Raw genomic sequence first — 16,679 nt, forward strand, 5'->3', positions numbered from 1 at the left:
TAAACTATTAAAAATTGTAGATCGGATTGAAAAATAAATAAATAAAAAAAAAAATATTAAATTTTATTGCTTCAAAAACTGTAAAAAAAAAAATATTAAATTTTATTGCTTTAAAAACTGTAAAAAAAATAAATAAATTTTACAATTTTGTCGATTTGCCGGTAAAATAAAAAGAAAATTAAATCATCATTTGGTTCTTTTTTTTATTTTTTTATTGATAAAAGGGGGAAAAAAAAACAGATTAAATCGAGAGTAAACCATCTCTTACAATAAATGCGTTTCATCTTATAAATTTATTACAAGAATGATAACAATGATTATTATATATATTTATATTATTCAATAATATTGAATTTTAATACAAAAAAAAAAACAATTTCCATCAAATACGAAAATATTTAAGCACAAGATAATTTATATATATATATATTATACTGTTACAGAAAAATATATCTATTTATAATGTCGAAAAAAGAAATCAAATATAATAAAATAAAAATTTTGTCTTAAATAATAATAATAATAATTATTATCACATTATTATTATAATCATTTAAGAATATAATTCCCAAAGAATAAACATTATATTATAGATACATTTTTTTTTTATCAGTCTACTATTAAATATCACTCACTGATTTTTATTTTTCATTTAGAAATTAAAAAAAAAAAATTTTATTTCTTTTTTTTTTTGCAATCAGTCAAGTGAAAATTATCCACTGAATACTTTTCTATTAAAAAATATATAAAATATTTGATGAAAATAAAGTTTTCTTTACTTATATATATATATATATATATGTATTAAAGCAATTAAAAAATACTGTAATAATAGAGAGAGAAAAAAAAATGATTTCCCTTTATTTATTAACAAAAAAAAAAGGGGAAACAGATCTAAATGATGGAATTCTTTTTTTTTCCTTTTGAAAATATTATTCCTTAAACAAAGAACATGGGATTATTTTTGAAATCCTCTTTGATTGTCAATTTTGTTTTTTGTTCCTGCTCCAAATTATTGACATCAATTTGAACGCTGAAAATAAAGAAAATTTTTTTATTTTTTTTTGCGATAAAAAAATCAATTAATTTACAAAATTTATTTTAATTAATTAATTGAGGATCACAATCAAAGAACCGGTTAATAATTTTTTAAAAACTAAAAATAATAATTCAAACAAATGAAAATTCATTTAAAGGAATAAAATGAAAATTCAATGCTGTTGAAATTTAAATATATTTTAAATTTTATGGATTCAAAAAAAAAAAAAAAGAATAAATAAAAATTGCAGGGAAAATTTGTTTTTAAAAAAATATATATATAAAAAATAGAAATTTTTTTTTCGCTCTTATTTATTTACAAAAAAAAAATTATCACTTACTCCTGTGTCAATGCACGAGCTCGGAATGCGGCCAAATGAGCGTAATATGTCGGAGTTGGATAACTCACTGATCTTGTGCATCTTGTAAACATATGACAAAGATAATACGTCAATTGTTCAATTTCATCTTCGCTCATGTCACTGTCATCCCAAAGACATCTGTATTTCGTTGGTCTCGCTGTTCCCTATTTAAAAAAAAAGAAATTACAAAAAAAAAAAAAAAAACACTTTAGATTTCAATTCTTCATAATATATAGAAAATTAATGAAATTAATTAAATTTTGGTTTCCATTTTTTTTTTATAACAATTTAATGAAAACTAATTGAATTCAATTCTTTGGATGAAAATAAAATAAAAATATTTAACAAAAATTACGAGAAAAAAAATGAATAAAAAATGAAAAAAACAAAAACAAAAAAAAATACATAAAAATAATAATAATTTATTTATTTTCGTGTATTAAAATAATTTAAATGAAAAGCATTAATTTTTTATTCTATTTCAATTAAATTTTCTATTTTTGAATAAAATTTAAGTAAATTTTGATTTTTATTAAAAGGTACATTTTTATATTCTACTAGCAATATTAAACACGCGCAAGCGCGCCAAATTGAGTATTTAATTGTTTGTTATAAAGAAATTAAAGATTAATATTATCAATAATAATTTAAATTTATTAGAATATTATTTCATATTAAATGATAATAATGAAAATTATTATTATATGTTATTAAATTATATATAAAATTGAATTATTTTCCAAATTTTCAATTTAAAATTCAATTATTTACCAAGTTTTCAATTTAAAATTAAATAAAATTCAAATATTACCCGAAATTTTAATTCAACATCAACTTAAATTAAATTATTATCCAAAATTTCAATTAAAATTCAATTATTTTCCAAAATTTCGAGTCAAAAATTAATTATTATCAAAATTTTCAATCAACAATCAACTAAAATTAATTATTATCAAAATTTTCAATCAACTAAGATTAAATTATTTTTAAAATTTTCAATTTAAAATTCAATTATTTACCAAGTTTTCAATTTAAAATGAAATAAAATTCAATTATTTTTTAAAATTTTTATTCAAAATTAATTATCGAAATTGTTAATTAAAAATGAACTTAAATTAAATTATTATCGAAAATTTCAATTAAAATTCAATTATTACCCGAAATTTTAATCCAAAATCAACTTAAATTAAATTATTATCGAAAATTTCAATTAAAATTTAATTATTTTCCAAAATTTCGAGTCAAAATTAATTATTATCAAAATTTTCAATCAGCAATCAACTAAAATTAATTATTATCAAAATTTTCAATCAACAAAAATTAAATTATTTTCAAATTTTCAATTTAAAATTCAATTATTTACCAAGTTTTCAATTTAAAATAAAATAAAATTCAATTATTTTTTAAAATTTCGATTCAAAATTAATTATCGAAACAATGCCAAAAAAACATTGAAAAATTTTAACCAACACAAAATAATGTCAAACAATACATTTAAAAATAACAAAATACCTATAACAAATACTAACTTCAGGTGTGGACAGAATGAACGAAAGATATTCACGATTATTATATATGTAATATTAAAATTTAAAAGTGAATTATAATAATTTTAATTAAAATTTTCAAGGTAAAAGTTAATTATTCATTTACTTGGACATAATAATTTGATTAATTTCACTCGGATTTAATAAAAATTTAATTATTTATTTATTAAAATAATTTAAATAAAAAGTTTACTTGTTAAATAAATAAAATAATTAATAATTAATAATATAATAAATAAATGAAAAAAAAATTACCTGAATGCTCGCATGTGAAACAAGATAAAAATCAATATGCGATGGATGTGTAATATCAGTATCAACAATTGTTCCAGCTTGAACATTAAAATTTCTATCGTCACTGTTACATTTATCAGTTGGAAATAATCGAATATGATGACGTTTTTGAACAACAAAAAATGAAATTTTCGGTTCATAATCTGCACTTAATCTTTTGCACGCATTTCGAATTGCTTTTAATTCATAATACATCACTTGTGGAAATTGTCCCTCGCTCACACCATCTCTGTAAAAAAAAAAAAGATTGAAGAGCAAAAATAAAAAAATGATTATTTTTTGCTTCATTAAAAAAAAATAATAATAATAATAATAATAAAATACAATTTTTCTTTCAATTTATTAGTTTTATTAATATTTGTTTTTTTTTTTCAAATAAAATCAAAAAACAAAATAAATAATAAATAAAAACGAAAAAAATAAATAAAAACAAAAACAAATATACTTTAACGCACCTGTAAAAAATTATTTTCTTCGGTTTTTGTTTAGTTTTTTCATAAAATGTTCGCAACTGTATTCCCATAATTTCTTCCAAATTTTGAATAATTTCAGCTCTCGGCGGTTGTAAACGAACGACAATATTGTATTTAAATGCTTTTGGATCATGACTCGCGGCAACCTAAAAAAAAAAAAAAACAAATTTAAACAAATTTTTTTTTTGATACATTTTTAATTTAAATTTAACTAATAAAAATCGAAATGGCAAAATAGAAAAAAAAAATTTTTTCTTACTGCAGCAATTGATGGAATTCCAATTGCATCAGGCGATGGATGTGTCACATCTGCTCCAACAATCATACACGGTTCAGATAAACAGTTTGGTCTGCAACTGGAAAAAAAAGAAAAAAATGCTAAATTTTATAATCAATAAAAAAAAAAAAAATAAATTTAATAATTAATAATAAATAAATTTATAGAAAAATAAAAAAAAAATTCTCACTTTGCTTTTACGCTGAATGTATGATTAATTCCATCAAGTTTTGCATTAACTTTCAACAAAATATTACCCATTGTTGCTGGATTTAATTTTTTAAAAACCGTTTGTGATTTCAAACATTGCGTTAAAACGCCAACATTTAATTCTGCGACTTGCTTTACTTTACCTTAAATAGAAAAGAAAAAAAATTTTTTTTTTAATTTTCATTAATAAAAAATAAATAAAAATTATTATTATTAATTACTCAACTGTAAATATTTGGTGGCCTATCAGGAACAACGACAAATACCAATTTTAATTTATTTCTTTTTGCATCGTTGAAAAATCTAATGACATCTTGTAAGCTACGTGTTGGCGCTTGAAGTTGTCCATAAGGCGTACGTGCACAGCCAATGGACATTCCTAAATTTCCGGCTGTAAGAAATCAAAAAAAAAAAAAATTAAATAATAAAAACAATGAATTTTTAAATGACAGAATTTTTTTTTTTTTTTTTTTTTTTTTACCTTCTCTTCGAAGATTTTGTTCCAAATTTCGCAATGAATCCTCTCTGGTTCTATTATCTAAACATAAAATTGTCCATTCATTATCGAGCAATGATTTTGGATCCAAAAAATTTGAGGCTCGCCAAACGCCTCTTGAAACATGAACATCACGATTGTAAGTGAGAACAGGTGGATCCAATACACGTGCTTTTACTTTTTCAAATTCGCCACTAATTGACAATCCAAATTCATTTAAACATGGATTTTGATTGTGACGAATTTTATTGAACTGTAACAAATCAAAAAGAAAATAAATAGATTTTATTTTTCACATGAATATACAAAAAAATATATATATATAAAATAAATTTCAAAAAAAAAAAAAACAATAAATAAAATAGTAATAAATTGCAAATAATTAAAAAGTTTAAGTAAAATAAAAAAAAATAAATATAATAAAAAAAATATTAAAGAAATATAAAATGAAAATTATGAATTAAAACCAAAAAAAAAATATTATAAAACTAAAAAAATATATATATATAATAATTGAAAAAAAAAAAACTTACGGAATCCATTATTTTTTGCCTTCTTATATCAGTTCCTGTTGCAGCATGTCTAATCATATTTGACGTTTGCTGTTCGTTCATTTTTTTATTTGTCGCTTGTCCAGGTAAAATTGTACACAACTGAAAGAAAAGAATAATAATTAATAATTCCGTTTCTATGAATAAAATAAATAATTACATAAATAAATTAATAATTAATTAATAAATGAATTTAAAAAAAAAAAAAACACTCAATAATAAATACTATACTTTTAAAAAAAAAATTTATAAAATTTTCCAAAGTATAAAATTTCTAAAAGAAAAATTTTCCAAAGTATAAAAATTCCAAAATTAAAATAACTTCTAAAATAAAAATTTTCCAAATTATAAAAATTCTAAGATTAAAATGTCCCAAAGTTTAAAAATTCTAAAATTAAAATGTCCCAAAGTAAAAAAATTTCTAAATTAAAATGTCCCAAATTATAAAAATTACAAATTAAAAATTTCCCAAAGTGTAAAAATTCCTAAATTAAAATGTCCCAAGGTATAAAAATTCCAAAATTAAAATGTCCCAAAGTATAAAAATTTCTAAATTAAAATGTCCCAAATTATAAAAATTACGAATTAAAAATTTCCCAAAGTGTAAAAATTCCTAAATAAAAATGTCCCAAAGTATAAAAATTCAAAAATTAAAATGTCCCAAATTATAAAAATTACAAATTAAAATGTCCCAAAGTATAAAAATTCTAAAATTAAAATGTCCCAAAGTAAAAAAATTTCTAAATTAAAATCTCCCAAATTATAAAAATTACAAATTAAAAATTTCCCAAAGTCGTAAAAATTCCTAAATTAAAATGTCCCAAAGTATAAAAATTCTAAAATTAAAATGTCCCAAATTATAAAAATTACAAATTAAAAATTTCCTAAAGTGTAAAAATTCCTAAATTAAAATGTCTTAAAGTATAAAAATTCAAAAATTAAAATGTCCCAAATTATAAAAATTACAAAATTAAAATTTCTCAAAGTATAAAAATTCCAAGATTAAAATGTCCCAAATTATAAAAATTACAAAATTAAAATTTCTCAAAGTATAAAAATTCCAAGATTAAAATTTCTCAAAGTATAAAAATTTAAAAATTTAAATATCTTCCAAAATTAAAATGTCCCAAAGTATAAAAATTCCTAGAGTATAAAAATTCCAAAATTAAAATGTTTTAAAGTCTAAAAATTCCAAAATTTAAAATGTCCCAAAGTTTAAAAATTCCAAAATTAAAATGTCCTAAAGTATAAAAATTCCAAAATAAAAATTTCCCAGAGTATAAAAAATCCAAAATTACAAATGTTCCATAGTCTAAAAGTTCCAAAATAAAAATGTCTCAAAGTATAAAAATTCCAAAAGAAAAATTTCCCAAAGTATAAAAGTTCCAAAAGAATAAAAGAAAAAAAAAATTTTAAATTAAAAAAAAAAAAATTAAAATAATTTTTAAATTTAAAAAAATAAAAATTTATGAATGAAGAAAAAACAAAAAAAAAAAAAAACCAAAAAAATAAAAATAGTATATAATTACCTCTGGTGGTACGTGAATATTTTTCTGAATTGGTCCAACATGAAGACATGGCAATTCGGGATATTGAATTTTATATTTTTTCTCAATCAAATAATAATGTTCAACGCTAATTTGTTTATTTTGATGTTCAAAATAATTGTCCCTTGGACATTTCACCAATTTATTAATTGTATAAGTGCGTTTTGTTTCAGCTTGTCCGGGAATTTCACATTTTACTTTTAATCGTTTTAAAAATTTTTCAATTTCCTCACGATTATAATCAACATCGCGTCTTGTTGGATAATCATTTGTACGACATAATTCGGCCATTAAATCCAATACTTTTTGCGATTTTGGAAATCCTTTGTGAGCAACTTTAAAAAAAAGAATTTTCAAATCATAAATTAAAAATTAATTGTTTAAAAATTGAAAAAGGATGAAAAATTGGAATTTGCTATTAAAAAAAAAAAAAAAAAAATTAAATTAAATGAAAAAGAAATTGAAAATTTATAAATACCATCGACATTGAGTAATGGTTTCCAGCCAAGGACAGCCGATTGGAAAAGTCCAACCCAAAGTTCAACGCCATCGCCGAGATAAGCGACGTGTCCACTTGGTGGAGTGAAAAATGAGCGTCCCACCTAGAAAATAAGGGAAATAAAATAAATAAAAAGCAAAAAACAAAAATATTTAAACAGTGTTGTAAAATAATTTCATTATAATTTAAAATTAAAAAAAAAAGTATTAGAAAAAATGCTTTATAAAAGTTCTGCTAAATAGAAATTAAATCGAATTATAGTTAAATGTAAATTGAAAATTTTTCAGATAATATAAAATCCACTTTATATACAATTTTCAAAAATAGAAATTCGATAATTTAATATTCGACGGTGTAAAAATTTTTATAAATTAAATGTCAGTTATTAGCAATTCAATAATAAATTATTCGTATTAATGAATAATTTACTTTATTTGAAATTGAAACCGCTAAAATAAAATTCAAATAATTTTTGATTTATATTGAATAAACCAAATATTTCACTGGAAAAAAATTAATTAATTGTTATCCAAATTTAAAAAATCATTTATTAAATTCAATAAGTAGTAGTAAATAATTATTTAATTTAAATTATTTTTTAAAAAAATCCAGAAAATTGAAGAAATTTCCCGACTTTTCCCTGACCATTAGACACTCTAATATTTATAAAAAGAAATTTTTGTAAAAAAAAAAAAAAAAAAAAAAAAAAAAATATTCCTTACCGCAGTGACATTTAATGCCTTTAGTGGCGCTTGTCGTAAAATAATATCCAATGCTTGTATACTAATTAAATCTCGTTCCGTTTCCGGTAAACCTTTTTTCACATGTTTTAGCCAACCAATGTCAATGTCATTAACTTTATTTAATGTTATTTTGAATTTTTTCATTCGGCCATCATCATTTGGTACTTCCACCTCTTGTTCCGTCTAGGAAAAAAGAAAAAAAAAACGAATTTATTTTCTAATTTTTATAAACAAAAAAATTTAAAAAAAAAAAAAAAAAAAAAAACATTTCACATTCCAATTTTTGTAAATTAAAATAAAAATCCCAAAAAATTGCTTTCTAATTTAAAAAATTCAAAAAAAAGGTTACATTCAAATTTTTATAAATTTCCTCAAAAAAAAAAAAAAAATTACAAAAAAATTTTAAAAAAAAAGAAAAAAAAACCAAAAAGTAAGAAAAAAAATACACCTTTCATTTTACTTACAGTTTCGCCAAATGGCAAAAGTCCCGCACTAAAGACATTTTTACGTCCATCAAATGCAGGCCAACGTTTTGGAAAATATTGTAAGCGAAATTTTTCAAAAGCCCTTGGAATTAAATAACGTGGCACATCGGGATCAAATGTCGCGTCATAATGTATAACATCGGAACGAAAATTTTTACCAAATAAAATTTTCATCATATTCACAAAAACTTGAATTGGCCGACCAAGTTTACCTTCACCTTTTCTCAATGGAATAGAACTAATCATTTGTTTTGATATTGTTTCCGACACTGATGATTTATAATCAACCTTTACTTTTGATGCGACCTAAGAAAAATAATTTTTTTTTTTTTTTTTTTTTTAAATAGAAAACAATAAACAATTTTTTATCAACAAACATTAAATTTTAAAAAAATAAGACAATATTTAATTATTAAAATTACAATAAAAATAATAATTATAATTATTATTATTAATTACCGACGAATTATTTTAAAATGAAAAAAAAAATTAATTAAAATTATTTAGAATTCAAAAATTTTATTTTAATATAAATAATTTTTTATAATAAATAAATAAATAAAAAATTCATTTTTAATAACCTGTTTTGAAGAAGGTTTTTCCTTTAAACTCAGTTTTTCCATTTCTTTTGTTGGCGGTTTTGGATCCTGTAAATAAAAAGAAAAAGGAAATTTTTTTTTTTTTCAAAAAATTTTATTTTATTTTTTGCATTAAAATGGTAAAAAAAAAAGTCTCAAAACTATGATAAGTTCAAGTCTTTCTTTGACAAAAAAAAATAGGGGAATAATAATAATAAAAGAAATATAGTAAATAAAAATGGTATAGAATAATAATTACCTGTTTAGATGGAGTTTGAGGTGGAGATTGGGGAAGGGATTTTTGTTGTTGATCAGAAGTAGAGGGACTTTGTTGTTGTTGTTGTGGCTGACCCCATGCACCACCAGGTCTTTGTTCCTGACGACGTTCCATTTCCGGTTGTCTTTCTCTAAATTCGCGATCATCTCTTCTTTCTCCTCTACCTCTTCCTCTACCACCACTGCCTTCTCTACCACCACCATCTCTTCCTCCTCTACCACCACCATCTCTTCTTCCTCTACCACCATCGCCTTCTCTGCTTCCTCCTCCTCCTCTTCCTCCTCCACCTCCTCCTTCTCTTCCTCCTCTGCCTCCTTCACCTTCTCTGTATCCCTCTCCACCTCTTCCTCCTTCTCTAAATCCTCCCCCTTCTCTTCTTCCTCCTCCTCTTCCACCTTCTCCTTCTCTAAATCCGCCTCTTCCTCCACCACCTCCTCGGCCACCATCACCTTCTCTAAATCCTCCTCCCCCTTCTCTTCTTCCTCCTCCTCTTCCACCTTCTCCTTCTCTAAATCCTCCCCCTTCTCTTCTTCCACCTTCTTCGCCTCTTCTTCCTTGGCCACCATCGCCTTCTCTATTCCCTCCTCCTTCTCTAAATTCTCTTCCACCTTCTCCTCTTCTTCCTCCTCTGCCACCATCACCTTCTCTGTTTCCTCTTCCTCCACCTTCTCTGAATCCTCCCCTGTCTCCACCTCCGCCTCTTCCTCCACCACCTCCTCGTGGGCCATCTCCTCTACCACGAGGATTACCACCTAGTGGCGGAAAATTTTGTTCCTCTATTTTTTTAGAAAGAACAAAAAAAAAACAAAAAGATTAAAAATTCATCAACAATATATTAAGATCGTCAACTAAGAAAAATTAAAATTTTTAAAAATACAACATACAGAAGTAGAGGAAAAATTAATAATAAGAGTAGCATTATAGACATATATGTAAGCGTATAGAAGAATCATAAAGTAGAATCTAATTTAATTAATATATATATATATATATATATATATATATATATATATATATATATATATATATATATTAAACCAATTATTTATGTAACAGAATTTTTATGTAATCAAAAATTAACAACACAGATTACATTACATTACATCCATTAAAGGTGAAAAATACAAATTTTGAAAAAATAAACGTAAAATTATTACAGAATGACCCCAAAAAAATTCTAAAAACAGATATAACTTCCAAACAAATTAATAGACCTATCTAAAACTAGGTAATTATGTTCTCTGCAATGAATAACATCCTCTAAAGGCAGAAAATACAAATTTTGGAAAAATAAACGTAAAATTATTACAGAATGACCCTAAAAAAATTCAAAAAACGGTTATAACTTCCAAAAAAATCACTGGATATTTATGAAACTTGGTAATTATGTTCTTTGCAATAAACGATATTGTTTAAAGGCGAAAAAATACAAAATTACAAAAAAAAGCGCATAATTATTACGAAATGACCTCAAAAAAATTCAAAAAACAGTTATAATTTCCAAACCAATTAATGGATCTTACTAAAACTTGGTAATTATGTTCTTTGTAATGAATAAAATCTTTAGGGGAAAAAAAATACAAATTGTTGGAAAAAAAAGTAAAATTATTATGGAATGACCCCAAAAAAATCCAAAAAACTGTTATAATTTCCAAACAAATTAATAGACCTTTCTAAAACTAGATAATTATGTTCTCTGCAATGAATAATATCCTCAAAAGGCAAAAAATACAAATTTTGGAAAAATAAACGTAAAATTATTACGGAATGACCCTAAAAAAATTCAAAAAACGGTTATAACTTACAAACAAATTACAGGATATCTCTGAAACTTGGTAATTATGTCCTTTGCAATAAACGATATTGTTTAAAGGTGAAAAAATACAAAATTATAAAAAAAGCTCATAATTATTACGAAATGACCTCAAAAAAATTCAAAAAACAGTTATAATTTCCAAACTAATTAATGGATCTTACTAAAACTTGGTAATTATGTTCTTTGTAATGAATAAAATCTTTAGGGGGAAAAAAATACAAATTTTTGGAAAAAAAAAGTAAAATTATTATAGAATGACCCCAAAAAAATTCTAAAAACAGGTATAACTTCCAAACAAATTAATAGACCTTTCTAAAACTACGTAATTATGTTCTCTGCAATTAATAACATCCCCTAAAGGCAAAAAATACAAATTTTGGAAAAATAAATGTAAAATTATTACGGAATGACCCTAAACAAAATTCAAAAAACTGTTATACCTTCCAAACAAGTCACTGGATATTTATGAAACTTGGTAATTATGTTCTTTGCAATAAAGGATATTGTTTAAAGGTGAAAAGATACAAAATTACGAAAAAAAAACGCATAATTTATTACGGAATGACCCCAAAAAAATACAAAAAACGTTTTTAACATCGAAAAAAATTTATGGATCTTTCTAAAACTTGGTAATTATGTTCTCTGCAATTAATAACATCCTTTAGAGGAAAAAAATTAAAATTATTATGGAATGACCCTAAAAAAATTCAAAAAACAGTTTTAACTTTGAAAGAAATTAATGTATCATTCTAAAACTTAGTAATTATGTTCTTTGCAATGAATAAAATCCTTTAGATGAAAAAAAATACAAATTTTTGGAAAAAAAAGTTAAATTATTATGGAATGACCCCAAAAAATTCCAAGAAAACCTTTATAACTTCTAAACACATCAACAGAATGTTATAGATATTGGTAATTATGTTCTTTGCAATGAATAAATTTCCTTTAGAGGCGAATAAAATACAAATATAGAAAAAAAAGGGTTCAATTATTACGAAATGACCCCAAAAAAATTCAAAAAACGATTATAACTTCCAAAAAAATCACTGGATATTTATGAAACTTGGTAATTATGTTCTTTGCAATAAACGATATTGTTTAAAGGCGAAAAGATACAAAATTACAAAAAAAAGCGCATAATTATTACGAAATGACCCCAAAAAAAATTCAAAAAAACCGTTATAATTTCCAAACAAATTACCGAATTGTTATGGAACTTTGTATTTATGTTATTTACAATGAATAACATCCTTTAGAGGCAAAAAAAAAAACAAATTTTAGAAAAATAGCGCAAAATTTTTACGGAATGGTACCAAAAAAATCCAAAAAACTCCTTCTAACTTCTAATTATATTAACGGATTGTTATAAAAATTGATAATTATGTTCTTTGCTATGAATATAACTTTCTAATAGTCAAAAAACACAAAATTAAGGAAAAAAGTGTAATTTTATTATGGAATGACTCCAAAAAAATCCAAAAAACCGTTATAACTTCGAAAAAAATTAACCGATTCTTATGAAACTTGGTACTTATGTTCTTTGAAATGAATAACATCCTCTAAAGGCAAAAAAAAAATTTGGAAAAATAAACGTAAAATTATTACGGAATGACTCTAAAAAAATTCAAAAAACGGTTATAACTTTGAAAGAAATTAATGGATCATTCTAAAACTTGGTAATTATGTTCTCTGCAATTAATAACATCTTCTAAAGGTAAAAAATACAAATTTTTGGAAAAAAAAGTAAAATTATTATGGAATGACCCCAAAAAATTCCAAAAAACCTTTATAACTTCTAAACACATCAACAGAATGTTATAGATATTGGTAACTATGTTCTTAGCAATAAATAAATTTCCTTTAGAGGCGAAAAAAATAAAAACCTAGAAAAAAAGCGTTCAATTATTGCGAAATGACCCAAAAAAAATTCAAAAAACGATTATAACTTCCAAAAAAATCACTGGATATTTATGAAACTTGGTAATTATGTTCTTTGCAATAAACGATATTGTTTAAAGGCGAAAAGATACAAAATTACAAAAAAAAGCGCATAATTATTACGAAATGACCCCAAAAAAAATTCAAAAAAACCGTTATAATTTCCAAACAAATTACCGAATTGTTATGGAACTTTGTATTTATGTTATTTGCAATGAATAACATCCTTTAGAGGCAAAAAAAAAACAAATTTTAGAAAAATAGCGCAAAATTTTTACGGAATGGTACCAAAAAAATCCAAAAAACTCCTTCTAACTTCTAATTATATTAACGGATTGTTATAAAAATTGATAATTATGTTCTTTGCTATGAATATAACTTTCTAATAGTCAAAAAACACAAAATTAAGGAAAAAAGTGTAATTTTATTATGGAATGACTCCAAAAAAATCCAAAAAACCGTTATAACTTCGAAAAAAATTAACCGATTCTTATGAAACTTGGTACTTATGTTCTTTGAAATGAATAACATCCTCTAAAGGCAAAAAAAAATTTTGGAAAAATAAACGTAAAATTATTACGGAATGACTCTAAAAAAATTCAAAAAACGGTTATAACTTTGAAAGAAATTAATGGATCATTCTAAAACTTGGTAATTATGTTCTCTGCAATTAATAACATCTTCTAAAGGTAAAAAATACAAATTTTTGGAAAAAAAAGTAAAATTATTATGGAATGACCCCAAAAAATTCCAAAAAACCTTTATAACTTCTAAACACATCAACAGAATGTTATAGATATTGGTAACTATGTTCTTAGCAATAAATAAATTTCCTTTAGAGGCGAAAAAAATAAAAACCTAGAAAAAAAGCGTTCAATTATTGCGAAATGACCCAAAAAAAATTCAAAAAACGATTATAACTTCCAAAAAAATCACTGGATATTTATGAAACTTGGTAATTATGTTCTTTGCAATAAACGATATTGTTTAAAGGCAAAAAGATACAAAATTACAAAAAAAAGCTCATAATTATTACGAAATGACCCCAAAAAAAATTCAAAAAAACCGTTATAATTTCCAAACAAATTACCGAATTGTTATGGAACTTTGTATTTATGTTATTTGCAATGAATAACATCCTTTAGAGGCAAAAAAAAAAACAAATTTTAGAAAAATAGCGCAAAATTTTTATGGAATGACCCCAAAAAAATCCAAAAAACCGTTATAATTTCGAAAAAAATTAACCGTTTCTTATGAATCTTGATACTTATGTTCTTTGCAATGAATAACATCCTCTAAAAGCGAAAAATACAAATTTTGGAAATTTAATCGTAAAATTATTACGTAATAACCCTTAAAAAAAAAAAAAAAAAAAAAAAAAAAAAAAAAAAAAAAAAAATCCAAAAAACTTTTATAACTTCTAAACAAATTAACAGATTGTTATAAAAATTGGTAATTATATTCTTTGCTACAACTGACATTCTTTTAAATTAAAAAAAAAAAAAATACAAATTATAAATAGCAGCTAGAAAGAGAAACATATAATTAAGAAAAATTAGTGAGAAAAACAGGCTGGAAGAAAAATATAAATTCTACAGATGAAAGTTGCTAAAGAAATATTACAAGATTTGCAATTTTTTTTTTTTTTGAAAAGAAAAAAGAAATTATATAATTTTTTTTGTCTTTTTTCTTTCATATATAATTTTCAAGATTAAAACCTCGAATTGCAGGTGGAGCAGGTGCTCGTACAGGCATTGTGTCTCCTGCTGCTGGATTAATAGAAGTTTCCTTTGGAGGATCTCCACCTTCTGATTTCTTTTTTCCTAATTTTACATTTTACATTTTTTTTATTTTTTCTTAATAAATATTTTCTTTTTATAATATTTAAATTAATTATTTAATACAATTAAATTGAATCAAATAATTTAATTCTTTCGTAAAAAAAACTAAAAACAAAAAAAAATCTAATAGAAAATAAATAATAATAAAAAAAATAATTTAAATTATCTGCAAATAATTAAATAGTAATAGTATATAAATAAAATAATATAATCAAATATAAAATAATTTAAATTATAACTTTAAATTATTTAAATTAAATAATTAAAAATTATTTCAAAATTTATTGAATTTTAAACGATTTAAAAATATTTTAAAATTCTTTTTTTCAAAAATTATTAAAATTATTTTTTTTTATAAATTTCTTTTTTCAAAATAATAAATATAAATTAAATAAATTTAAATTAACTTCCAATGAATCAATTAAATATTTAATATTTAAAAAATTGAATTTTTTTTAAAAACTATTTGCAAATATTTTGCAATTAAAAATTAATTTTTTAAATTTAAATTTAAAATTATCTTTGTCCATTGAATAATTGATATCATTTTTTGTCCAAATAATCAATAAAATAATATGAAATTTCAAAATTTTAATTTTTAATCAATGATTATAGAAAAAAAAATTCTTTATAATTTCAATTGAAATTTAAAATAAAAAATTACTACATTTATAAAATAAATGATATTTAAATAAAAATTTTTATTTATTTATTTTATTTTTAAAAAAAGGGCATTGCCCGTTTAATTGCTAAAATAAAGAAATAAATAAAAATTTGTTTTTTTTATAAAATAGAAAAAAATTGTTTTTTGTTTCACTATTAAATTTTTAATAAATAATCTTTTAATATTTATTGAAATTAATTTTTGTTTTTTTTTCGATAAATTTTTTAATAGAAAGAAATTTTTATCTATTTCTATTTTTTTTTTTTTTTTTCTAATATAAAAATAATTCGAAGGATTAAATTAATTGTTTTCTTGTAAATTTACGTAAATTTTTTCGATAAAAATCGATTTTTTCTAAACCACCCGTTATATTTTTATCATTTTCCAACTATTAAACATTTCTTTTTTTTTCGATAAAAGAAATATTTAATTTCCATTATCGTCAGAATTTTTGAGGTTAGGAATCCGATTTACGCGTATATAAATATATAATCGGCAAAGAAAAATAATGAAATGTTATTTATTTTTAATCGAAAAACAAAATAAATGCCTCTAAATAGAAAACAAAAATATTGAAAACAATGTAAATTAATCCCTCACAAACACAATAAATTACAAAATTATATATTACAATTTTCTTAGAAGCGAAAAATAATAAATTCTTTTTTTTTCAATCAAAATAAACGAAAGTTTCGCATCGCGATATTAAACAACATAAAAAAAACACACACACAATGGAAAAACAAAATAAATTACACAAAAATGGCAATATGCAAAATGGTGATGTAAAATTGCATCATTTTCAAAAAGTCAAAAAAAAAAAAAAATACTTTTAAACTCTGTCATAATTACCTTTTCGTCCCATTTTTCAATTGATTTTCCTTCACTGTAACGAAATTCTATAAAAATTTCACACGAATTCACAATGAATTTAATAAACTTTGTAAATCTTGTAAAACTGTCTTAGCGGCAAATATATATGTTTTGTGTTACAAATGACTTTTCCTTGTGTTCCTGTTGGGGGGGGAAGAATGTCGAGAACA

General features: G+C 22.4%; 1 protein-coding gene across 3 annotated transcripts; it reads right to left on the reverse strand.

Moving 5' to 3' along the window:
- Positions 1-782: 782 nt before the first annotated feature.
- Positions 783-16,679, reverse strand: LOC127290956 (protein argonaute-2-like). Of its 3 annotated transcripts, XM_051319816.1 has the most exons (18): positions 16,489-16,679; positions 14,850-14,954; positions 9,875-10,153; positions 9,360-9,772; positions 9,104-9,169; positions 8,502-8,828; positions 8,017-8,220; positions 7,274-7,397; positions 6,778-7,130; positions 5,231-5,350; positions 4,683-4,950; positions 4,428-4,592; positions 4,182-4,344; positions 3,974-4,070; positions 3,697-3,860; positions 3,203-3,470; positions 1,380-1,564; positions 783-1,033 (listed from the first exon to the last, which is right to left on the reverse strand). In XM_051319816.1, the coding sequence occupies exons 1-18, from the start codon at positions 16,499-16,501 to the stop codon at positions 940-942; spliced, it is 3,408 nt and encodes a 1,135-aa protein (XP_051175773.1). In that variant the 5' UTR covers positions 16,502-16,679; the 3' UTR covers positions 783-939. The 3 variants fall into 3 exon arrangements, with proteins under 3 accessions (XP_051175773.1, XP_051175772.1, XP_051175775.1); XM_051319815.1 differs by having other exon boundaries at positions 9,360-10,153; XM_051319818.1 differs by lacking the exon at positions 14,850-14,954 and having other exon boundaries at positions 9,360-10,153.

Source organism: Leptopilina boulardi, unplaced genomic scaffold, assembly GCF_019393585.1.
Source record: "Leptopilina boulardi isolate dan_hultmark-lab unplaced genomic scaffold, ZJU_Lbou_2.1 LbouV2_97, whole genome shotgun sequence".
Classification (NCBI taxonomy): domain Eukaryota; kingdom Metazoa; phylum Arthropoda; class Insecta; order Hymenoptera; family Figitidae; genus Leptopilina; species Leptopilina boulardi.

Excerpts from the sequence above, each read along its gene's own strand:
- LOC127290956 (XM_051319815.1), bottom strand. Across the intron at positions 4,593-4,682 it reads ACAAAATCTTCGAAGAGAAG|CCGGAAATTTAGGAATGTCC; the intron begins GTAAAAAAAAAA and ends GATTTCTTACAG. Across the intron at positions 1,565-3,202 it reads TTTCACATGCGAGCATTCAG|GGAACAGCGAGACCAACGAA; the intron begins GTAATTTTTTTT and ends TTTTTTAAATAG.